Here is a 25,283-nt window from a genome sequence, read left to right on the forward strand (position 1 = left end):
CAGATTCAAATTGGAACCACGTCATTGTTATAAAGACATTGGTGAATAACCAAGAAAAGTCCTTTGACCAAAACAGCTGCTCGGATGCAGCTGCTGGGATATTGGTCGGAGCCTGAGACCGGCCTCCCACTCTTCACGGTCCCTGGGTTCTGTTAAAGTTTCACAGCATCTCGGTTCTGCAGCAGTGCACCTGCAAACGGAGCCGTGCAAGCAGCAAGCCTCACAGCCTGAGCGGACACTGCGGCTGGATGGGCTGACGGGTCGGGAGACACTGCGGTGGGCTCTGCCCGGGAGTGATGCTGGCCACACCACGTCCCCAGGGACATCTCAGAGGTGGCAAGGCTGTGTATGTGACATATCGGAGGGTTCATTTTTGGACCCAGGTTTTAAAATAGCTAAATGTAGATTTGACGGTGTGCTTAGAATTAGTGTTTGCTCCACAAAAAAACCTCAACTCAATTCTGACTCACCGTGACCCTACAGGAGAGAGGGGAACTGTCCTTTTGGGTTTCCAAGACTTTCAACTTCTTTGCTGGACAGCCTCACCTTCTCCCCAGTGAGCGACTGGTGGATACGAACAGGTGACCCTTTGGTTGGCAGCTCGATGTGTAGCCCACTGGGGCACCCGAGAGTCCTAACAACCATGCTTAGATCCCCAGGGCTTTGGGAATCCCAGACAGGAACTGGCCTGAAGGCTCACAATGCTTTTGATAGGCTATTCAATTCCATCACTGAGTAGGGAAACCCTTGGGGTCTTTTCACAGGGAAGACAGAGCTTCCACTCCCAGCCAGGGCTCCTAGTATGCAGCCATCACCTGCCTGCCAGGCGAGGCTTGCTGAGAGGAGATGCTGAACAGGTGTGGGCAGAGCTTCCAGAGTAAGGTGGGCTCCCAAGAAAGGCCTGGCCACCTGCTGCCCAAAATGGGTCAATGAAAACCCTCTGGAACGCGGGGGTGGGGGGAGGGTGGACTCCCCTCTGCTTCCTTCATGGGGATGGTGCAGGAGGGAGCAGCGGTTTGTGACACTGTGTGTTGGGGCCCACAGGAGTTGGGGACCCACTTGCCTAAGCTTTCCTACAGCTTGGGGGTGGTGGTGGTGTGTGTGTGTGTACTACATTGGCTCCATGGAGGAAACAGGCATAAAGATTTTTGCTGTCATGGTAGCCAATCCAGAATGGCACTATGGTGACATTTCCATCTCTTCCCCGTCTAGTAAGGAAGGGACACAAGCTGGGTTAGCAATTACCTTTTCATGTCCCCAAAGCTGACACTTTTATTTAAATGAACAGCCTGGGGAATCATAGTTTCGAAGCCATCTGAGCGGAGTACATGCTGTTTTCTCTCCCCTTGGTATGTGATGAGGACATGCACACACACGTACACATAAGCACATGCACACATATGACACAAGAGGAGGGTGGAACATACAGGTCTTGCCCCGAGGGTCTTCAGAGGTCTCTCTCTCAACAAAGACCAAAATAATGCTTCGCTCTCTGCAAACACGCAGGAGGGGAACCTTCAGTACCAAGAGCTCCTGGCTTTTATGTTCGTGTTGGTTTCAGTTCGCAGGGGTGCCTTCTGGATTTTTCCACCGTCCACCCACTAATTAGCGGCACCGGGAGATAATGGCTGTGGTGGCTTGGCACATTCTGAAGCCAAATGTGGAAATCTGGAGGCGGGAGTCTTTCATCGCTCAAGGAAGGGACTTGCTCCCTCACTCGGGGGTGTGGTTCCACTCGCCTAGAATCTAAAATCTTTTGTGGAAGATTTCTAACACACACACACACACACACACACACACACACACACAGTGACAGCGCAACTCCATTTATATTTAGGTACCATTTGGGGGGGGGACCTCATAATTAAGCAATGGAATCATTTAATAAACCAGAATGCCGAGGGTGGAAGGGTTCCACGCCTCTCGAGGAGGGTCTTGCTTGCACGAGGGCGCTTTAGGGATAAGCGGGTGTAGACAAGCTCCCGAGCCCCCCCGCCGACCGGAGAAGAAAACTCACTTACTGTCACATTTCATGCCTTGGTGGATGAGTCCATACAGCAACGAGCCGCAGTGATCACAAAAGGTGGGGCTTCCGTAAGTGTGGATTTTAAACTTGTGCTTGCTCCGCGGGTCCTGCGGGGAGAGGAAGCCCATGAGCCATGCTTTTCCACGCTGCTCACCTCTGGCCCTACCACGCTCCATCCCCATGTCAGGGGTGGGGGTGGCGGCCACTTTCTGCCACACCTCGTGACAGAGACCCACATTTCCCCTCCCCCAACATGCTCACACCAGGGTTTCCGCCCGAGCTACCACGGTTGGATCCACAGTCATCAAAGCCTTGCAGGGCAAGCCCAAGGCCCAGCCCTCTCGGTAGCCAGACCGCCAGACTCCAACATGGCGGTAAGCTGCAGGGCTGAGTGGGTACAGAATCGGGGGTGCTTGTGGAGCCGAATTGCATGGCCTCTGCTGGCGATGATCAGAAGTCACAACCACAGGGTGAACGGGGCACAGTGCCCCTGAGTCTCACATGCACACCACGGCCAATGTACCGCTACCAAATCGATTCCGACTCACGGAGACCCAGGACAGAGCAGAGCTGCCCCTGTGGGTGTTCAAAGCTAAAGATCTTTATGAAAGCAGACAGCCCCATCTTTCTTCTGTGCAGAGGCTTGAACTTGAGGCTAGGCGGTCTGACGTGTAACCAGGGCTCCCTCTGATGGCGTCTAGTCTATACTGGGGGCTGCAGGCAGCTGGATTCGGCTGCCCTGCTGTTGGGCCACCGAGGGGACTCTGACTCGCAGAAATCTCACAGGACGGTGGAGAAGGGTCACAGCACTTCCAGGGCTGCGGTCTCCATAGAGTGGATCCCTAGGTCTTTTCTCCCCAGAAGCTGGGTTTGAATGACCGACCTTTTGGTAGCAGCCAAATACTTAACTGCCACCAAGACTCCTTTCGATGCACCTACTGGATGGAGCAGAAGGAGCCCTGGTGACGTAGTGAGCTGCTCACCGAGTTGCTACTCTGAACTCACTAGCTACTCTGAAGGGGAGCGAGGAGGCCGTCTGCTCCATTAAAGAGGTGAAGTTTCAGAAACCCCCTTGGCAGTTCTGATCTGTCCTGTCGGACAATGAGCCAGAAGAGACTCAACGGCAGTGAGTGCTTGTTGGCAAATGGACGCATCAACCCAGGATCCAATTCAGTTCCCCATCCCCTTGCCCTGATCCCAAATGGACCTTGCTTCAGGATCCAGAATGCTACGCAACTTAAAGGACAGCTTTATATTTGCCTTCTAAGGCCCTAGGTCCCGAGATGCAAGGGTGTCTTAAAGGTCATCTTGACGCTGTCTGGTAATTCGGTTTTGATTGACGTTAGACTTGAAAACCTAAAGTTCCCAAGACACCAGCGAAATAGGCTGACCACCTTTCAAACCCACTGCAGGAGAAGAGCGAGGGTGCGACCCTGAAGACTCAGGTGCACCTGGCACAACCCAGGCCATTTTCAAGCTCCTCCTGGGCAGGTGACCATCCGACAATGAATAAGGAAGTCTGAGGAAGAACGAATGCATTTGAATTATGGGGTCGGACTGCCAGACTTATGGGCTGTCAGGAGAACAAGCGAATTTGTCCTGGAAGAAGCACAGCTCAAAGTTCTCAGGAAGAGAGGGTGGTGAGACTTAGTCTCCCGTAGTTGGACATGTTCATCTCAAGGGGCCCAGCCCTTGGAGAAGAACACCACGTGTGGGGGAACAATGAAAGCCCTCCATGAGATGGACGGGCCGCCGTGGGCTCACACCTAACAGTGGGGCCGGCGCAGGAGCGGCAATGTCTCACTCTGTCGCGCACGGGGTCACGACGCACCAGAATTTGCCAGCACCGAACAATGCTTTTTAAATGTTAAACAGATCTAACATTTTTAGACTATCTCATCATGCAGAAAAACATTAACATATCACCCCAAACATGCGTGTCCAGATCAGCCAGTTTTGATAAAGGTTAACATTTCCCTTTATTTTTCAATGTATAATGACTATCCCTAGGGGTCCTGTGCGTTAGATGTTGGGTTGCTAGCCTCAAGGCTGTTAGTTCAAACCTACGAGCCACTCTTCAGGGGGAAAGATGAGGTTTCTGCTCCCATAAAGATCTACAGCAGGGGTTCTCAACCTTCCTAATGCTGCAACCGTTTCATACAGCTCCTCGTGTGGTGGCGACCCCCAACCATAAATTTTCATTGCTACTTCCTCAATGTCTTTTTGCTACTGTTATGAATCAGGCAACCCCTGTGAAAGGGTTGTTCGATCCCCTAAAGGGGTCGTGACCCACAGGTTGAGAACCACTGGTGTACAGCCTGGGAAACCCTATGTAGGGGGGACTGGGAGTCGTCAGATTGAGCTCCAAGGTGTGGCTGGGTTCCGTCTTGGGAATTCCTCTCTGACCTTCATACAGGCAGGCTGATGGGCTTCCTAAGTAGGACGGTGGTTACCAACAAGAGCCTGCAACAATGTTTCCATCCAGGATGAGGGCCTCTCCTAAGGCTTTTTGCTTTGAAAATAAAAGTGCTTCTGTTGTTTTAAAATCCTGTTGTTTGGTAAAGTTTTTATTGGAACACACGAGTGTACATGCTCATTCATATACACGCTGGTCACGGCAGAATTGTAGGGACAGAGACTGTTGGGACCACCAAAACCAGAAACCAAATTCACAGCCAATGCTGACTCCTAGCCACACTGAGGACAGGGCAGAACCGCCCCTGTGGGTTTCTGAGACGGCAGCTCTTGACAGGAGTAGAAAGCCCATCTTTCTCCTGCGGAGTAGCTTGGTGGTTTTGAACCTCTGACTTTGTGGTTACCAGCCCAATGCATAACCTAAGGCACCATCAGAGGGTCAGCTGGAAATATTTACCACCTGGCCTGCTTCAAAGGAAGTGGACCAGGTCTGTGCTGTGGATTGCACCTCCTCCCGGCCACAGTGTTTTCTTGGGTGTAGTCTTCATGGAAGCATCTCCTCAGGCCTTTATTCCATGAAGCCCCAAGTGGGTCAAAACTAACAACTTTTTCAATCAGCAGCCGAGTGCTTTACCCTTTGTGCCACCTGCAGTCCGAATCCCTGCATGACCCACAGTTGTCAAGTTGATTCCGACTCATATCCACTCTACAGGGCAGACTAGAACTGTGCCGTAGCAGAGGATCGGAGACTGTGAATCTGTATGGGAGCCGGCAGCTTCAATCTTCCTTCTGTGGGGCAGCTGGTGGGGTCCTTCTGCTGACCTTGCAGTGGACATCCCAATGCTCAGCCCACGATGCCACCAGCGCGCCCTCATTTCTGCATTAGAACAGTGTTTTCCAGAGTATGATCCATAGACAGCAGTGGCATCAGCATCATCTGGCCCCTCCCTACACCAACTGTGGGAGTTACATAATCTCGTGTCAACTTGAGGGTATTAAGAGTGAAGGGGTGGAGTCTGGCCTGCCAATCAGGCCACAGCCTTATGATGCTTGCTTGTGGGTATGGCTTTCACGTGAGCATTCTGGGCACTTCCTCTTTTTCCTGGAAGGCGGGCCACACAGGGTCTCTCTCTGCTTCACCTTCCTATTGAGGAGACACACTCAGAGAGTTGGCGGTGCCACCTAGAGACCCGTGCCAGTGCTGAGATGCTTCCACCGCCACCGAGTCCACAAGACTTTGCATCTGCCAGCCTGTGATCTTTCTGCACTTCACATCATTGCATGTGCTGCGTGAGTCTGAAGAGGGAGCTGTGGACTAGTATTGGACTTAAGGGCTAATATCAGACTTACGGACTTGATCTGGACAAGGCTGGGATGTTTTCTTAATATAGAGCTACTCTTTGATAGAAAGCGCTTTCTTGTACATATATGAAGGTCCCTGGATTTGTATCTCTAGTCAACCCTGCCTAACACACCAACTGAATCGGAGACTTGAGGAGGGGAGTGGTGGATCTAATGGGCTGTGCTTTCAAGAGCCCTACCAACCCCACTCACTCACTTCTGCCAAGTCGATTCCAACTCATAGCAACCCCAAAAGGCAGAAACCCTGTGAGTTTCCAAGGCTGTTCAGGAGCAGAAGCCTAATCACTCTCCTACGGAGTGCTCGACGTTTGAACTGCTGACCTTGTGGTTATCAGCCCAATTGGTAGCCCACTACACCACCAGGGTGCCAACAGAGGGTCGTAAAGATGGCAGGCATGCTAGAAAACAGAACCACCTGTGTCAGAAGGCACGTAAGTGCCTAATAGGTACTAGGTGCATATATGTGTCAATGATGCAATATTCTTAAGAAAGACATTCACCTGAATGTCTCTTGAGGCATGAAATGTTAGCACCTTGGGAGAGTCCCCCTTATCTCACACCCCAGCAAATAGCAGCTGTGAACATGGTCTGAAGAATGAGCTTGGATTTCTATCATTAAAGAAGCTCACCAAGTTTCCCCATGTCCCGGGACAGGCCAGGGGCAGGACCAAGAAGCGGCCCCCATGCTGAGAGTGAAGGTTGTGTCCTACAATGTGGAGAGCAAGGTGGATGCTGGGGTTGGGGTGCGGGGAGGACGCAGCCAGGTCCCCTGCAGAGACATCAGCAACCAAGCTCAATCAATAAAGCACGGGAGCTACTGCAGAGCCCTCTGAAAGTGCCACGTGCAAGGAGTCTCCCAGCGGCCGTCCTGCCAACCAGCTGCTGTCATCCTGCTCTCCCTGGACATGGCATTCAGGCAACTAGCTTCATTTAGCAGGAAAATGTCCACCTTACCTAACCCCCCATATGTCATCTTCTGAAGGGACAGAAAGAAAGAGAAGCGTCTTCCAACACCTGCAAAAAAGTCCAGAGTTGGACCAAGCCTTGGAGTCCTTCACAGTCTACATCCCTGAGCAGCCTATGGTCATGTCCATGGTAGCAGCCACAGGGACAACAAACAGCATGACCTATTGATTGACCATCAGGTGTGAGCAGGAGCTTCACAAACCCCAAGATCACATCCTTACTAGCATTTGGGCACCCATGTTAGCATCCTAGAGACCTGCCCGCTGAGCTGTCTTGCCACCTCTTAACATGCAGGTGGCCTTACTTCTAGAACAGGGTACGATAGCACCAGTGCTGTGTGGACCAAACTGGGGTGACTCTACTTGGGGAACATAGAAACCAGGGCTTCAAAATGGTCCACTGTGGTTTAACTCCTCACTGAGATTTTGCATTTCCAACAATCACTCAAAACAAACAAACAAATAAACAACAACAAAATTCCTAACTGCCAAGGAGGGAAGACTGACTCACAGCAACCTCTAGACATACTGGATTAGAATCTACATGCTGAGATCCCCAGGGGATTCGATGTCTACCCAGGGAGTTTGTGAATCTGTAGCTTTCGATTCAGCAGATTTGACGTGGACATGCAAATTCTCAGCAGGCGGTCAAACTGGACCAAACTGGTCTGAAGTCCTGATCAGAACAGGCTGTGCAATGGAAGCCCCTTAAACAAAGTCAAGAGGAGATTATTCTGACAGCGCTCCTCACATAGCGACATGGGGAGGCCCCAGAAACCAGCTCATGGTGAAAAATTGGTATTACGTGAAAATTACACAACCGCCAAATGATAGCTCTACACAACCGCCAAATGATATCATTACCTAACTGCCAAACCACTTGGAATCAGGACCCAGGCAAGGTGACACGTAACCAACAGCCATTGTTACCCTCGCCTTACACTTTAGCATTTGCAATGTGAATTCGCAGAACCGTCAGATACTGACTGGATTGTCGCTAAGTGAGGAGGAGGAGGAGGATGTGAGCTCCACGGAGCCCGTTTCCCAAAGACCTGGCAGTGACCTGGGTCTGAATGGGCTGGGTAAGCTACACAACTGCTCAGAACAGAGGTGGTGGTGAGAACAGAGGCCCAGAAAGCAGGGAGGCTTGCTGTAGTCGATTCCTGCGTCCCTGTCCACTGTGTGCCAGGCCTGGCCTTCCCTTCCCAGGCTTCTGGCTGGAGACCTGCCACCGCAGGCGCAGCCACTGTCTGGGCCCTATGGACGAAGCCATCGCCTGTGCCACACAAGGGGCACTTGGGAGCAAGGTAACTCTTTTCCAGTCTAATTAGTCTCACCTTGTCTGACGAGGCACTGAAGAGCTGTGGTTTACCAGGATTGATGGAGGGCAACTTACAGTGAAACGCTGCTGGCTTTCTCTATTTCCACTACCACCAACGAGCTGACACAGCCCGGGCCCCTCGCCTTCCTTCTCTGGGGCTTGGATCCTCCATCAGGGGCACAAGGGTGTTGGCTTGGATGGATGTTTCTATATGGAACTGTACAGGGTCAGGAGGTTCCAGGGTAGGAGCAGAAGCAGGCAGGCAGAGAAGCTGCTGCTAAAATCAAAGTTTAGGACGAGGGGATGCTGTGGATTCCCTTTCTTTTGAATTTTAAAACGTTTGACTGTAACCTGACTTGTGCCTCACAAGGTATTGCCAAAATGGCTTGGAAGTGCTCTTGATCTGCTCGCAGCAGCCGTCTCCAGGGGTAACACCTTTCATCCCCCAGCACACGTACGAAACCAGGACACCGAGCAGCACCATCCTGTGAGCTGAGCCACGCACCTAGGCCCTCACCAGACTTTACATGCGTAATGCCAATGCAAGCAATGCCAGTGTCATTTGTGAATCACCCACACTGTGTGCAGAAGGGACGGTTATGTAACTATTTGCTGGGGAGATACTGAGAACCGGAAGAACAGCACCAACTGGGAACAGCCCTTGCCTGTTCAGTAAACACAAAGCCCACCGGCTACTCCTGGTAAGGGTCATGGGAAGATGAGCCGAAAGGTGTGTCTGGAAATAGAACCAGAATGTGTTTCTCTGATGAAAAGGAAATACCTGCTCTCTCCCAGCTGTTCTGACCAGCTTTCCCAAACGCCATCCTTTTGAGACACAGGCTGATGGGGGCCTCACCCAAGGGGTAGCACCAGCTAGGAGTCATTGGGGTCAGAGGTGCGTGAGGGTGGGCTTCCAGGGATACTAGGAACACAGCACTAAGGTGGGCGGTGTTCCCGGCTGGCTCCAGGGTGGATTTCATGACGTATAGACGCGGCGTGCTGGGGTGCCCAGTGCAGGCTGTGTGGTCAGGGGTCCTCGAGTTAAAGTTCCCTTCCCTCAGGCTGGGGGAGCAATGAGTTCTGGACGGGGCCCCGGGATTCTTTCTTACATTAAGAACCTGCTCATGCAGCCCTCCCAACAGGAGGTCCCCAGGCAGCACCCCAGCTCCCCTTCCCTCAGCTTCTGCTTTGGCTCCGTGCCTGCCCCCCCCACCTTGCATAACCATCCTGTCCCAAGTCCCATTTGCTGAAACTACCAGAGAGGCCGTATCAAGGCTGCCTGCTCCTCCAGGAAGCCTCTCCAGATGTTGGGACCAGATACAGTTTTTCCCGCCGTTGAACTTCCAGCCTTTCATTTCTTTTTAAAAATCATTTTATTGGGGGTTTATACAACTCTTATCACAATCCATCCATCCATCCATCCATCCATCCATCCATCCATCCATCCATCCATCCATTGTGTCAAGCACATTTGTATTTTTGTTGCCATCATCATTCTCAAAATATTTGCTGTCTACTTGAGCCCTTGGTATCAGCTCCTCATTTTTCCCCTCCCTCCCGAACCCTTGATAATTTATAATTATTATTTCATCATGTCTTACACTGTCCGACGTCTCCTTTTTTATAAAGCTTATTACACCCTGCCACTTATGATGATCGTGACTCTTATCTCTCCTTCTACATCCCTCTAGTTATCTCTCCGGCTCTCCCACACATGCAGAAAGACACGTGGCAGTTTAAAAAGAGAGGGGAGGGGGGCCAGGAAGCACATTGGTGAGTTCACCAGCACCAAAGATGAGGCCTATGGGTGATGCATCCACCTGGGGCCTGAGCTTCCTGGAGACCAAAGCACCAAGGGGAAGCCAGAAGGGCTCCTTTGGGACTGTACCCCTCCCTGCGGGCAGACAGGAGTTACGGCAGCTCCTGAAGTCATCCTGCCACGTGCATGGCGGCCCTGCGATCAGCAGATGTGAAAGGAACTGTGAAAGATGGAAGCCATCGCGCGTCCGCGCTCGCTGCAGCACTAGCCCAGTCCAGAAGATGCCAGAGAACGTTAAAACAACGACCTTTGCCGCCACGGGGTTGGCGCCAGCTCACAGGGACCCTGTCAGCACAGAGAAGAGCTGACGTGCACGTGTGGGGAAATGCTGACATGGCGAAGGTTTTGTTACACAGGCGAGGGAGCTTCAAGAAGTCAACAACTGCACTCAATACAATGAATGTAAGGATTGTCATAAGAGCTGCAAGAGCCTCCAATGAAATGGTCTTTAAAAAAGTCCACGGCTGGATAGGGCAGAGGTTGTACACTGGTGCATATGGGAGCTGTAGGCACAGGGAATCCAGGGTGGACGATACCTTCAGGACCAGGGGTGTGAGGGGCGATGCTGGGAGAGTACAGGGTGAGTGGGTTGGAAAGGGGGAACTGATTACAAGGATCCACATGTGACCTCCTCCCTGGGAGATGGACGGCAGAGAAGTGGGGGGAGGGAGACTCTGGATAGGGCAAGATATGACAAAATAACAATCTGTGGATTATCAAGGGCTCATGAGGGAGGGGGGAGCGGGGAGGGAGGGGAAAAAAAGAGGACCTGATGCAGAGGGCTTAAGTGGAGAGCAAATGCTTTGAGAGTGATTAGGGCAAAGAATGTATGGATGTGCTTTATACAATTGATGTAAGTATATGTGTGGATTATGAGAAGAGTTGTATGAGCCCCTAATAAAATGTAAAAAAAGAAAATGATTAGGGCAAAGAATGTACAGATGTGCTTTATACAATTGATGTAATGTATATGCATGGATTGTGATAAGAGTTGTATGAGCCCCTAATAAAATGTTTAAAAAAAAGTCCACGGAAAAATCCCATTATCTTTTCAATCCAAACTTTCTGAACTCTCCCACATACACACTGCAATTAAAAAAAGAAGACTTTAGTCACTGAGGATGGTACATGCTTAGACCTCACACAACAGGCAGGCCCCCACGGTGCTGTGGGTTTGGTTCAGGCCGCTGTCCTAAAGCGATGCTGACTCTAGACTCTAGCCCCTAGGGTGGGGGCCCTTTTATCTGCCAAGGGCCATTTGGATATTTACAATGTCCTTCCGGGGGCCAGACTGGTCAAGCATTCCATTCACTGGCCTTTAATGTGATGGCTCGACCGCTGCTCTTTGGGGAGGCCTGTGAGGGGAGCGGCTATTGATTTCAGGGGTCTTTTACAGCCTGTGGGCCTGACCTTCCCTGTCTGGCTCTAGCATGTTCAGTGTGTGAGAAACGATCCTGGGTGAAGATGGATGACCAACGTGGGACCGAAGGACACAGAGTGAGCACCTGCTATTGTGGCCGAGAGGCTTCCTGGAGGCAGGGTTGCTTCAAGCCTTCAATTTGTAAAAACATAACGAAAACTCGCCGCCTCTGTGAAGTGCAGTAGGACTGGGCATGTCTGAATAGGGTCTGTAAGTCTGGCTGTCCTCAAAGTGCCCCAGAGGAAGTCAGGCGGACACCAGGTCCTCACCACTACCAAGCAGGGAGAGTCTCACGAGGCAATCAGCCCCAGCTCCCTCCCTCTGGGCGCTGGCAGCCTCTCATTAAGTGACGCATGTGTCACATGCCTGCCTGACATGATAATTGTCATGAAAGGAGGAGCAGGCAGCCTAGACGCTCCTGTCATGCACGGGACTGGGGAGGTAGAGGAAATTTCTGACTAAGACACAAAGGAAGTCTGCCTAACCCACACATCCAACTCGAGGCTTCTTCTGTGATACAGAAAGAAAAAAACACACACATAGTTGGAGTTCTATGGAGAGCGTGTATTTCTCGTGTTTCTCGTGCCTTGGCTTCACAAGACAGCAGGTGAGGCTTCCCCGGGAAGCCCCTCGCCTTCTCCCAGAGGTCCTCGTCACCTGCAGCACTGCCATGCCATCACCTGTAATCTCTGCCAGGGGGAGCTGAGGAGTCCTGGGGCACAGACTGGGCTTTAAATGTGAACTACCACCATGTGGGAGGACTTGCCTAGCCAGGTGTGAAGTGAAGCTTGTAATTTGGCAACGGGCGTTGAGGGGCGCCTCTGCAGGAGCTAACACCATGGCATGGGGGGTGGGGAAGGAAGCAGGCATTGGCGATGCTCTGTGAGCAGGTTCATATTCATGTTCACGGGCACCACTTCACCTGCCCTTCTTCTTTTGAGGAGCAAAACGAGAGGCGGCTTTTGGCGGGAGGTGGCCCTGGCTTTCATTCCCACCCGCACTGGAAGGCCTCCGAGGCATCCTGGTGAAGCCCCTGGCTGCTAACCGAAAGGTGGGTGTTTAAAACCTACAAGTGACTCACAGTAGAAAAGACCTGGCAAGGTGCTTCCGTGTGGGAAACAGAACTGGGAAGAGAGTGTATGGAGAGGAATTCTTTATTCTCATATTTTAAGAAGCCTGGCAGGCCAGGTTCTCAGTGGAGGGAGATTCTGGGTGGAAGGCCTTCACACGTGTGGGCTAGAGATGAGTCCCAATCACATTCTCATAACCAAGATTGACCCCCACAATATCCTCCAATAGTGCTGCCTTAAAACTATGGATTGTGATAAGAGTTGTATGAGCCCCTAATAAAATGTTAAAAACAAACAAACTACCTCTGACAAGCATGTGGCTGATTGCTATCTGGCTGGGAGCTTCATCTATAGGAGCAGACAAGTCCCCTGCTCAGGGGACTGTCATTCCCCATCACCTGCTCCCAGCACTGGTGTTAGGTTACTCCCCCAATGGACTGAGGGACCTTTAGGGTCAGGGCACAGCCCACTTTGTTATGTTTGTAGTTAGCTGTAATTACAGGGGCTTATGTATAAATTGATGTTGAGAATACAATCTCTCTCTGTTCAGACCTGGTTCCTGAAATCATGGAGGAGGCGAGCACCCCAATAACTTTTGTCTGTCTCTTAATTTCTGCCCTTCAATTTTACAACTGCCCCTTAGGACCCATCCAGACGTGAGGCTGGATCTCACACTTCTGTAAAAAGTGTTGGTGTTTTCCGGTTGCAACCCATAGCAACCCTATCTATGTACGACAGGACAACCCCTGCCCATCCTGCGCCATCCTTCCTCACAATTGGTCTCATCTTAGAGCCCATGGCTGCAGCCACTGTGTCCATCTCCCCCTTAGGGGCAGTCCTGCTCTGCCACAAGAGGTCACAGGGAGTAGGAACCCACTGGACAGCAGGCACTACCACCACCAAAATGCCCCACAGGCTTCTCGGAGGGACCGGACCTTGTCACTGGGCCAGGCTCTGAAAGTTATGAAGTAAACTGCTTTGAGCAGAGCAGTCCTAGGGGTATGGCTTCCTCCAGCTCCCAGAGCAGTGTAGCTCTTTCGAGCAGCTTCCTCTAAATACCAAGGCACATTCCTGACATAGCTTCCACTTCATCTGATGTGCTCTCATAACTCCGGCTTGTGCGCCCGGCTCAGGTCTAAATGTCACCCACATGCTGACTGCACAAGCAACACCAAAACACTGCTACTCCTAGGGTGAACCCAGCATCGGCCCTGTGATCTTAAAATCCTCCAAAAACAGTCTTTTTGTTGTCTGTTCCTGTGTTTTTAGCTCTATGATTACCCTCCGCCCCCACTAGTTTTAAACATTTTCATTTACCTGAGTGCAGTGTCAAAGCCAGATCTCAGGATGATTCCTGTGACTGGATTGGGGGGTGGGGTGGAGAATCCCTGCAATTATTCCTCCAGGAGCATCACGTATGGCATGCGCCTGGTGGTGTCCACGGTTAGTGGGATCAGCTGCTACCTGAATGGCTGGAGATTTGAGTGCATCCAGAGGTACCTTGGAATAAAGGTCTGTCTGTTTGCTTCTAGAACATCAGCCATTGAGGATGCCCCGGGGCACAGTTCTACTCTGACATGGGTGAGCTCTCCAAGCACTGGAACCCACTGAATGCGCCCACCTCAAGGTGAGGCTGAGGCCTGTGAAGAGTTACAGTCTCGGAAATCCACAGGGGCAGTTCTGCTCTGTCCTGCAGGGGCGCTGTGACTCAGAATTGACTCACTGGTGTTAAGAAGTAAGGTTCTCATCAGGCGCCCTGGTGTTGGGTACCCTTTGGACTGCTAACTACAAGGCTGGCAGTTCAAAACCACCAGGCACTTCCCAGGAAAAAGATGTCTGCCTCATAAAGACATACAGCTTCAGAAACACTACACAGGGTCGCTGTGAGTCAGAATCGACTTGATGGCAGTGGGGGGGGGGGTTCAGCAGGGTTCTTCTAGCCCCTCTCTGGATGCCATCTCAGCTGGCCCCTGCTCTGGGGCCTCGGGACCGGAGTTCATCTTTAACCACGCTGGTTTAAGTGGCTGCTGTCTCTTCCTTCCACGAGCGAACACATTTCTGTTCCTGGTGACAGGTGATTTTTGATCTGTGATGCAAACCCTGTTTGATTCATCTTTCCCATCTGGCTGGCAGGTCGAACCTGTCTTTGCTAGTAGCAGAATTCTCATGAGTCCTCTGCTCAGCTATGCAAGAGGTAACCATTACATGTGAAGCAACAAACGGCTTAGGAAAAAAATGCAGCTCCATCACCGCCAGTGAGATAAGAGCTAAATAAACAGTACTGAGCTGGAACCATGGGCACGCTCTGCAGAAGCTAAATCAACTGAGCCAGAGCTCCCTGTCCCTGCACGGACACACTGCTGAGGCGCATCGGCTAATGAAAGAAAGCGAGCCACAGAGGGAAGCATAAACCATAATGACATTTATGTTAAACACAGGAACACAGAGGAGGCCTGCACATAGGACAATCATACAGCTTTTCTCTAAATAGATCTTTGTAAATTGCCTCTGGGGACCATGGAGGGTAGGGCGGTGGTGGAGAAATTAGATTTAAAACTGTTGGCGAAATCAGTGTTTAACAGTAGCTAAAAATATTTAAGGTTAAAAAGAAAACAGCCAAGTACAAATGAATTCCTATTTCAGCAACGTCATTCAAATGACCGCGAGACCGAGGCTGAAGGTACTTGGTTCTATTTCGGCTAGTTCAGGATTAAAGGGAGAGCTTACAGGAAGAAGGAGGGCACGCTGTCAATTTCTGATGGAGCCCCTGAGGGGTGCAAACAGTGAATGCACTGGGCTACTACCGAAAGGTGGGAGTTCTCAGCCCGCCCAGAGGCGCCACAGAAGAAATGTCTGGCAACCAGTTCTTGAAACAAGAGTCATTGCAAACACTATGGAGCGTAGTTCTGCTCTGACACCCCTGCAATGCAGTGAGTTGGGACTGACTTGATGGCCACGGGGTCTATTTGGTCACTTGTAATGAAAGCACGAGGAACACCAGTTGCACGGTGGGCTAAACATTGGGCTGCTAACAGAAAGGTTGGTGGTTCGAACCCACCAACTGCACTGCAGGAGAAAGATGTGGGAGTCTGTGTCTGTAAAGACTGAAACCCTTAGGGGCAATTGTTCTCTGCCCTATGGGGTCCTCAGGTGTTGGAATCGACTACATAGCATTGGGATTTGGGTTTGGTGTGTGTGTTTTAAATAAAAACCCTAGCTTTGTTTGCCGCTTCCTCAGCAATCTCCTAGGGAGAATGCATCGTAGGAGACTGTGACACAGATATTAGGAATTACCAACCAGGTCCAACTTTACGTCTTAACAAACACCCCGGTCAGAACCAGTGTCGTCTTTTGTAACCAGGTTTGCACCTTGTCGTCATCTGTAGCGATCCACCTAAGCCAGATTCCTGCTCCATCAAACGAACAACTTCCAGATTCCAAACGCATCTCAGATGGCTTAGTAAGAAATTCTGCTATCAAAAGAAAATGTTTAACATGTCGTAAATATTCAAACGACAAACCACTATTCATCAGAAGATGAAATACTCTCTCGGTCTTAAACCAAACACCCCCCTGGAATTCTTCATGAAACAAACAGCACCGCAGTGCAGCCAGGAGCTTTGAGCGCCGGGCTCTTTAAGGACTTTCTGCATCGGATCAAATGGGCAGCCACACCTCTGCAGACCAGACAGGAACGGAGGAGCCGTGTGTGCACGTCAAACAGGGGAGGAACAGGTCAGGAAAGCTATGAGGATGGTCCCATACACAAAGAAGGCTACCCGTGTGAGTCGCGGGGGTTCCAACAGTGAGTGGGAAAATCCCATTATCTGTTAATTCCACTTTTCCATGAACTTTCTGAAGCCCTTTGTAGAAGTCAACTCGACTTGACTCTCTGTCATTGAGTCGCTGCCAACCCACAGCAGTGGCATCATGGGTTACGAGTTAGGCTGCCAATCCCAAGGTTGATTCAGGCTCAGAGAAACCCTAGAGGAGGACAGGGTAGAACTAACTGCCCCTGTGGGTTTCCAAGGCTGTTAATCTTTAGTGGGATGCCTCACCCTTCTTCAGAATGGCTGGTGGTTTCAAACTGCTGACATCTGGGTTAGCAGTCCAAAGTGTAACCCCCTATGCCACTGGATGCCAACTGGTTTTATTCTCCAGGCAGAGAGAGAGAAACAAAGCCAAACCAAGAGGCAGAGCTGCCTGAGTGATCCCTGGAAAAGTGGCGTGAGTGTGTGTGGTCGGCTTCACGCCGAGCAAAGCGGGTCGCAGGTTCACGGCTGACCCGGGTGAGGGGTTCTGCCTTCAAAGGAGGGGTTACCGGTCATTTGGCAGTGGGCGGGAGTGACGATCTCCTTCAGCAAATGGTGAAAGACAATTCCACCGTCTCCCACAGATGCGCGCATCCATCCTGTTTCTTTACTGGGGAGTCGGTGGGAGTTTGTGTCTAGGATAAATGACTGTTTTTCTTTTTTCCCTACTTCTGTATTGACCCCTCCAAGGGAACCCAAGCACCGTGGTCTGTGCCCGATCAATGAGGCATGCGGCTTAGTGGAGCTGGCTTGAGAGTCCGGCCAATGGCAATCCTTTCAGGAAAACCTCCCATTTAGGAAAGATTGTATTTCTTTCCAACATTTTGATTTAGGGCTAATTTCAGACTCACAAATTGTATGGGTACCCACAGTGTAGAGAGCTTGCCGGACGGTGCACCCAGCTTCCCAACAGTGAGGTCTCACAAGGCCATGGCCATTAGCAAGTCCCAGAGATGGACTTGGGTATAAGGCTAGTCAGTAGACCTTAGGCATGTGCATTGTTATTGTTGTCAGGTATTAGCTGGTCAATTCCAACTCAGAGCTGCCCTATGAGACAGAACAGGGCTTCTCTTTACGGTTTCTGTGACCGTAACTCTTTCTAGGAACACACAGCCTCAACTTTCTCCTTCGAAGCAGCCAGTGGGTTTGAACCAATGACCTTGCAATTAGCATCCCAGCACCTAACCCACTGTGCCCCCGGGGCTCCTCGTAGGTGTGTAGAGTTGTAGGAAATGTGATCACACGCAGAGCTTGGTGTCAGGAGCCTAGTAGCCCAATGGTTGAGCACTTGGTCCGAACTGCATGGTCAGTGTTTCAAACCTACAAACAGCTCGTGGAGGAAAGAAGTCTGCTCCCATACAGATTGACAGCCTGGGAAACCTGAGTTTCTGTCCGTCAAAACGACCGGCTGGCAGTGGGTGGGGGGTTCCCTTTCATTACTACTTCATGCTTCAAAAAGTTTTTGATAGAAGTTCACAAATGCTAGTGTCCACAATATTGTAGCTCAAGCACCCGAAAGCTTGGCCAAATCTGGCGACGACAAGAACAACGGTTGCAATGAACACACCAGCCCGAGCTCCCAGAGGTGCTCCGAGGCGTCATGGCAATTGGGTAGAATGATGGCAGCTCACCAGAAGATTCAAAAACGTAAATTAGCACCGAGTTTCAGCATTACAGGCACACTGCTACCCGTAAGCTGGGCTGACAAAATTCTTGTTGTGACAGCTAACTACGGGGATATTTTTGTAAAAATCATAACTTTCTGCTGAACTAGGTTTCAGCACGGACCTCGTATCGCTGGTCCTTGCGGCGTCACCCTGTGTGATGATCTGCAGCCCCCACAGCCCTAGTGACGCACTGGACTGGGAGGCTGCCCTGGAATTTGTCATGGACTCGAACATTTGTGGCATCGTTGGTAAAAGGGCTAATTTCCACATCTCACTGGGATGCTGGAAGGTTCTCCAGCAGCAGGCAGTTTTGTTCAGCTGATTAAACCCAAGCACAGAGGCGGCAGCGGAGTTGTGACCCTGTCTCTGTGGTGTCCGAGCCAAAGGGACAGGGGTGCTTCTGTATCTGTGTATCGCCAATGCCCGCCTTATGCAGCTCAATTGCTACTCCCAGGAAATAGTTTCTAGGCAGCAACTGCCTCTGAGACACATGAAGAAATATGTATTTCCTGAGGGTCAATGGTCTTTTTTTTGATGACGTCCTCATTTTTTTTAAATGCAGCTTACAGTAAAATAGGAACTGTGTATCTCAGTCACCTATTAATTTTCAATGGTCTTGTTCACATGTTCGTTTGTATATTTAAGAATATATCCCTGAAACAAAATTAGAAAATGACAGGTAGAAAGGAAAATTATTTATCTTGGACATGTTGGTTGGTGTCATTCAAGAAAGATACAAAGTATATGCATGGACAGGACTCATATCAGACAGGCTCGTCCACAGCCTGTTTTATTTTCTTTTAAATAAAATGTAAATTAAGTGGAGGTTTGCATTTCAGATAATCAAGTTAAGCTACTTGCTTCCCTTTAATTTCTCCTCTCCCTCTTGCAGTAGCTTTTTTTTTTTAATAATTAACAGTTCATCTTAGACTTTTCCCCAGATGATTAAATATGAAGCAGTAGCACATTTTACAGTATGATATTTCACCCCATGGCTGTTCCTGACTTCACTTCCTGACTTCACTCACCCCCACTTCTTGAACATGAGCTTATTCCTAATTTCCCACTGTGATAAAAACCGCCAGGAGTCTAGAGGCACATTGTGCCAAGGTCTTGTCAGTTTCTCAGGCTCTCATTACATGTAAAGCAGTATTACATCGTGACGCCTGGTGTTTGACTGCCAGAATGGACCGTAGCTGGCTCAACCAGTTGCCAATGCCTGGACATATAGGTCAGTCCCGTTTTTCCAAATTTGCAATGACATTGCCTATGAGTGAATTACAGACAAGCGGGGAGGGGAGGGATGCTGGGCCAAAAGGGTTAGTGTCAGTTATGACATGTAAGGGCCACCCATCATTACAAGCCAAAGGTCCATTTTTCCAATGAAGTCACTTTGCCTGTGCTGGTTTGTTGCTCCACCATGTGCATCTGCTTGCCAATAGCCAGTTTCCCGTCCTGGCCAAAGAGCGATGCGCGCGCAGTGGGTTGTCAACTTGCTTTCTGTTAGGCTTGGGCATTTGTCCACGAGTTAGGAGCCCCCATCTGGGGAGGAACTGCCGAAGCCTGCAGAAAACGATTGCTAATGACTTGCTGATGTGTCTTCTCCAGCTGCTGCATGGTTTTCTGCCTGTAAGAATTTATTGTTCTTCTCACGGAAACAGTTCTGCTCCTTTTCTACAATCAGGGATTGAAAAACATTGGGGGTGGGGGGCTGGGTGTGTGTGTGTGTGTGTTCCTGTGAGCAAATCTCTAACAACCTATCAGTTAAGGGTGGCTGGTCTTGTAAAGCCTGCTGATAAATTTTAAAAGATATTTCAACTTCTAGCATGTTACAGGAGTCACTGGGGAACCCTGGCGTTGTAGTGGTTATGAATTGGGCTGCTAACCGGAAGGTCAGCAGTTCGAAACCACCAGTTACTTCGTGGAGAAAAGGAGGCTTTCCACTCCTGAAAAGTTACAGTCTCGGAAACCCACAGGGACAGTTCTACTCTGGCCTGTAGAGCTGCTGTGAGCTGGCATTGACTCGATGGCAGGGAGTATAGGGGTCACTAAAGGAACCCTGGTAGGGCTGTTGGGTAAGGGTTAGACTGCAAGCCACAAAGTCAGAGGTTTAAACCCACTGGCTGCTCCTGGGACAAAGATGAGGCTCTGTTCCATAAACAGTCACAAAGCCTTGGAAACCCCGTATAAGGTCACCGGGTGACAGAATCAACTCGATGGCAGTGGCTTATAGGGTCACTAAGGGTTGCAATCCAATAGATGGCATGGGATGGAGCCCCTTTGGCACTTGGCTTTATCAAACACTGATGTCCTGGGTTCAGTTGGTCAGATGTGACCAGGTAAAAGCATCTTCTACCTGGCTCCCAGGTCCGAAGATCACTGTCACAATCAGTGTCACAATGGTGTCAGAACAGTGCTCCTGTCTGTTATGGATTGGATTGTGTGTTCCCAAATGTGTCTCGCAAACCCTAACCCCGATACTTGTGGAGGGGCTCTAGTAGCCTCCTGGGTTATGCGTTGGGCCGCTAACCTGGAGATGAGCAGGTCAAACTCACCAGCTGCTCCGCTGGAGAACACGGAGGCTGTCTGCTCCTGTGGAGACGGTACAGCCTCAAAAACCCTAGCAGGTTGTTCTGTGTCGGAAGTGACTTGAGGGCAGTGGGCTTGGTCTCTTGGTTTCTAAGTTTGGATACAATTCCCCTTGGGAGAAACATTGTCTTTGTTATGTTCATAAAAGCACACCTGTGTAGGGTCTATCTTAAATCAATCAATTTTGAGATTCAAAGAAGAACAATTAGGCACAGAGAAGCCAGCCCAACTGGAGGGGTAGATAACTTTGAAGACGCCAAGGAAGGCAGGAACAGAAGCTAAAAAAGAGACAGGGACCTTCTCCTAGAGCCAACAGGTGGGGGGGGGGGGGGAGAGCCTTCGCCTAGAACTGGCATCCTGCATTCACACTTCTAGCCTCCTCCACTGGGGAACATAAATCTGAGGAAGCCGTTCACTGGGGGAACGTCTGTGATCAAGCATGTCTTTAGCATATGCCTCGTCTGTATGTCTAGCACCTGTCAACCTGTCCCCACGTGATGGCCTGGGCACTGCTAGAAGCTATGCCGCTGTCTTTCAAACACCAGCAGGGTCATCCATGGAGAGCAGGCTTCAGGAAAGCTTCCTGATGGAGAGAGACTAGGAAGAAAGGCCTGGGGAGCTACTTCCAAACACTATGCAATCACAAACCCATCGACGACAGACTATTTTCCAGGAGGGTGCTGACGGATGAGCTCCCAGGTTGGAAGACACTCGCCATCCACAGCGCCTGCATCAGTGGCCTTCGGCACACCTACCACCTTGGAGACAGCACAGAGCCGGGCAACGTCTTGTTCTGGTGCCCACGAGGTCGCTGTGAGACTGAAGGCGGCAACATCATGCATCCAGCTTTTCTCCACACCGGCCAGGCCTCCCTGTGCTTCCCTGCCGTGTGCTGGTGTTTCCAGAGCAGTTCAAGTGGCGCCAGAAGGTGCCTTCCTCCCACTCTGACCTCCCATGCACCCCAAACAATGCCGCACAGAACCCCACATATCCAGGGCTGCCCCAGGGAACCAACCTGAAGCCCCCGCCTCCGGTGTGTCCCTTTTCTGAGCTGTCTGCTCAGCCCGGAGGAAACCCCACATCTGCTCCGTGGAGAGGCAGAAACCTACGGGGCATTTTTGGAGAGCATTTCCATGTGCTTCTGCAGTTTGCTCGACGAATGACAAATGTCTGACTCCTGTGGACCCCTTCTGGGAGGGACGCCGCAGGGTGGAGCCTGGAGCAAAGCCGCCAGGCAGGGGCACTGTCCAGACAGACCTTCCTGTGTGGAGTCACAGCTGGGCCCTGGGGGTGCTGGAGCGCGATACCGACGGCTCCACGGACTGCCAGGGAACAAACCCAACCGCCCTAGAAGTCCCGTCAAACTTTAACCACGTTGCCAGGAGAGACCGTCCCTTGAGAAGGACATCGTGCTTGGTGAGGAAGAGGGCCAGTGAAGTACGGCTGGGGTTTGGCCCTGGACAGGACTGGGGGGGACGGGGGGCACAGCGGCTGCGGCAATGGGCTCAAACACCGGGGCGAGGCTGGCACAGACTGGGCGGTGTTTCCTCCTGCTGTCCGCAGGGTCGCGATGAGTGGGGCCCACTCCAGGACACTTGCCAACAACCATAGCCCCTCTGCCCCGCAATGGCAGTGCACTTTATGCGTGAGGGTACGGAAATATCAGTGGCTGCTACTGTTGTTGTTTTTTTAATGAACACTCTTACTGTTAACTAGTAGTTAACTTAAATTTTTTTTCACATTTCAAAGAGGGAAAAAAAAAAGGAAATGGCAGTCAGTTAGCTGGTGTCACCTCTTTAAAAGCTGTCCACCTCCCCACCCCACCCAGCCTGCGTGTGGGGCTCAGAATCACATTTCCAGTTTTCCTGTCTACCCAGCTTCTCAAATAGGGAGCTGTCAGGGCAGAGACATGTCGAGAGCCCACCTGAGCTTTTGAAGGTGGCCTCATTTAGTCCCTTCTATCTGGTGATGATGTCACCATCGAGGGCCAAAGGCGGACAGAAGCCAATTTAAAGATGGCGAGGCTCAGGCCCAGGGAAGACGGGGACTGAAACAAGATCGCGTGGCGAGTAAATGGTGACAGTCAGGAGTGGGACCCTAGCCTGTGACTCAATTGATTAAACAAATGGACTCCAACCAGCTGCTCTGAGTCCAGCTCTGTGCTGACCAGGGGGCTGTTGCCAGCTGCCCCCTACTCAGGAACCCCCGCACAGAACCGAACCCAGTGCCGCCCCATCGGTGAGTGGTAGGTGGATGGTTGTGCTCCAGGGGTTTTTCCTGAGTTGGTTTTTGGAAGGGGAGCCCTCCTTCATAGCCCAGCTTAGTCTGGAAGCCCTGCTGAAACTGGCTCCGCCTCATAGCATCATGGGAGGAACAAAGCACCATGGGAGCCTCCAGTGCAGGAGAGGTGGGGGCTCCATAGGAGGTGCATTAGTTGCGGATGGAACCAGGGACTCCTGTCTGAGAGGCAGGACTTCTACCACGGAACCACCAGTATCCCCTTATTAGCCGAGTCACGGGCGGCCAGTCACAGTAGCATATTGGGCCTTAGGGCTCGTTCTGGGATTGGATGAACAAGGCGATGTATTATTAATGCCAAGACACAGTTCTTTCTTCAGCACATCAACCTGATGTAGAACAAGAGGGCCGTTTCCCCCAACCCGGTCCCAACCCAACATGAGGCAAACGGAGAACTCGCAGGCTAACTCTGGTACTGTGCAAGCTGGAGCGGAAAGACAGATGCCCTTTAGCTCCACTAGAGGGGAATAGTATGACACCCAGAGATGGAGTCACCATCATGAGCGAGAGGAGCAAGCGCGCTGTCCCTGCAGAGCCCGCCCGCCCGCCCCTCTCCTTGATCCTGGTGCACCACACAAGTTAACCGAGTTGAAACGTATTCCGCCTCCACAGTGTGTGCAATTCAAACGTTCTGTTCTTTCTTGGAAGCCGTCGTTCTATCGCTCTTTGTCAAGCCCCCAGCATTTGACGGCAGCGCCAGTATAATTCCACAAAGCCCTTAATTGGTAACCGTGAGTGGATGGTTTGTGCATGATGGGAAGTGTCACCAGGGCAGGTCTGTGATCCAGCACACCAGGGAAGCCCTTCTCCTGATCTGGGGAGATGAAAGAGCCATTCGCCGGGCAGTCAGGATCTGACACAACCCTTCACAGAATGTTCAGCAGAGACGGGAATGCTGTCTGTCTGCTCTGTGCAAGAGCACCATGCCTGGGGGTTCTGGTGGTACTGTTGGGTAAGCGGTTGGCCTTGGCTGCTAACCATAGGCTGGAGGTTCAAGACCACCAGCTGCTGCCAGAAACGCTATGTAGGCTCTCCTGGGTCAGAATGGACTCAGTAGCCGTACTGGGCTTTAGCCGCATATGGGTGTTCTGGCTGCACTGTAGGGTAAGCCTGAGACTGCTAACCCAAAGGTTGGTGGTTCAAACCTACCAGTGGTTCTGAGGGAGAAAAATGGGGCTGTCTGCAGCAGTAGATGTTTACACCCTAACCAAACCAAACACATCGCCATCAAGTCGATTCCAACTCATAGTGACACCGCCTAAGACAGGGTAGGATGGCCCCTGTGGGTTTCTGAGACTTTAAATCTTTACTAGACTAGAAAGCCTTGTCTTTCTCCCATGGAGCAGCTTGGAAAATTCTATATGGCTAAGTTTCCCAAAGTGGGTTGTACTGGCCCCCCAGTGGGGTGTTACTGGGACAATCGGGGGGGGGGGTACTGCAGAAACAGAAACCTACACTTTATCCTGGATGATGAGCTGTACTGCCGCATGTTTAAAATTGCAGGGTGGCCCTGAGCAACCTTTCCTTCTGCAAGGGGGGTGGTCGTGCCAATAAGTTAGGGAACCTGTGCTCTGTAGGGCTGCTATGGGTGGGCACTGACCCCGTGGCAGTGATCGGTCAGGAGGATTCCTGATTGGGGGGGGGGGCAGGCCGTGGTGAAGCACTTGGCTGTTCACTGAAAGGTTGGTAGTTTGAAGCCACCAGCAGCTCTGCGGGAGAAAAGACCTGGTTATCTGCTCCCATGAAGAGGAAAACAAAGCCACAAACACCCCAAACCTATCACTGTGGAGCCTGTTTTGACTCGCAGTGACCCACAGGACCAAGCAGAGTAGCCGCGTAGGGCTCCCGAGGCTGTAGGTCTCCATGGGAGCAAACGTGCACATCTTCCTCCCTCTGGGCGGCCGGTGAGTTTGGAAAGATGGTCTTTTGCTTAGCAGCCAAATGCTTAACCACCGAGCCACCAGACTCCTTTCCCTGGAAGCCCAGTTTTACCTGACGCATCAGGCCAGGATGGGCTGGACTCATCAACACCAACCAGCCACACATGGCCCCACAGAGGAACGGAAGTGTTCATTTCACTTACCATGCATACTCGTGTATAAGCCGAGATTTTTCAGCACATTTTCAGTAAAATTAGGTGCCTCAAATGATATTCAGGTCAGCTTATACTTGAGTATATACGGTACTTTTAATGCTTTTCAATGTAAGTAGTCACCGACGGTCAGTGGCTACTGGGCTGGACAGTGCAGGTTAAGCACACGCTTCCCAGAGGGCCCTCCTTGTCTGCTCAGGTCTACAGCCCTTGGCCCTCACTGACCCCTGCCTCGAGAGTGCCACTATTGCTGAGAGATGGAGGGTCGGACTGGCTGAAATGGCAAGGGAGGAGAATGGACTGTCAGTTGGTGAACTGGTCCTTCCCAGGCCAGCCCCACCTGCCCACCCTACACTTGGCCTCTGAGCCGTCTCTGTGGTAGCCTCCTTGTGGCTTCAGCCCAATTTTGCAGATGCCTCTCCATGGG

At 51.2% G+C, this 25,283-nt stretch overlaps 1 protein-coding gene across 1 annotated transcript in view; it reads right to left on the bottom strand.

Annotated features, from left to right (window-relative positions):
• Positions 1 to 25,283, bottom strand: part of PRKCA (protein kinase C alpha) — a 390,496-nt gene that overhangs the window by 113,902 nt on the left and 251,311 nt on the right. Inside the window, exon 4 of the mRNA XM_075562118.1 lies at positions 2,022 to 2,133. Coding sequence (XP_075418233.1) covers positions 2,022 to 2,133 — 112 coding nt within the window. The remainder of the gene's footprint in view (positions 1 to 2,021; positions 2,134 to 25,283) is intronic.

Source organism: Tenrec ecaudatus, chromosome 10 (genome assembly GCF_050624435.1).
Source record: "Tenrec ecaudatus isolate mTenEca1 chromosome 10, mTenEca1.hap1, whole genome shotgun sequence".
Taxonomy (NCBI): domain Eukaryota; kingdom Metazoa; phylum Chordata; class Mammalia; order Afrosoricida; family Tenrecidae; genus Tenrec; species Tenrec ecaudatus.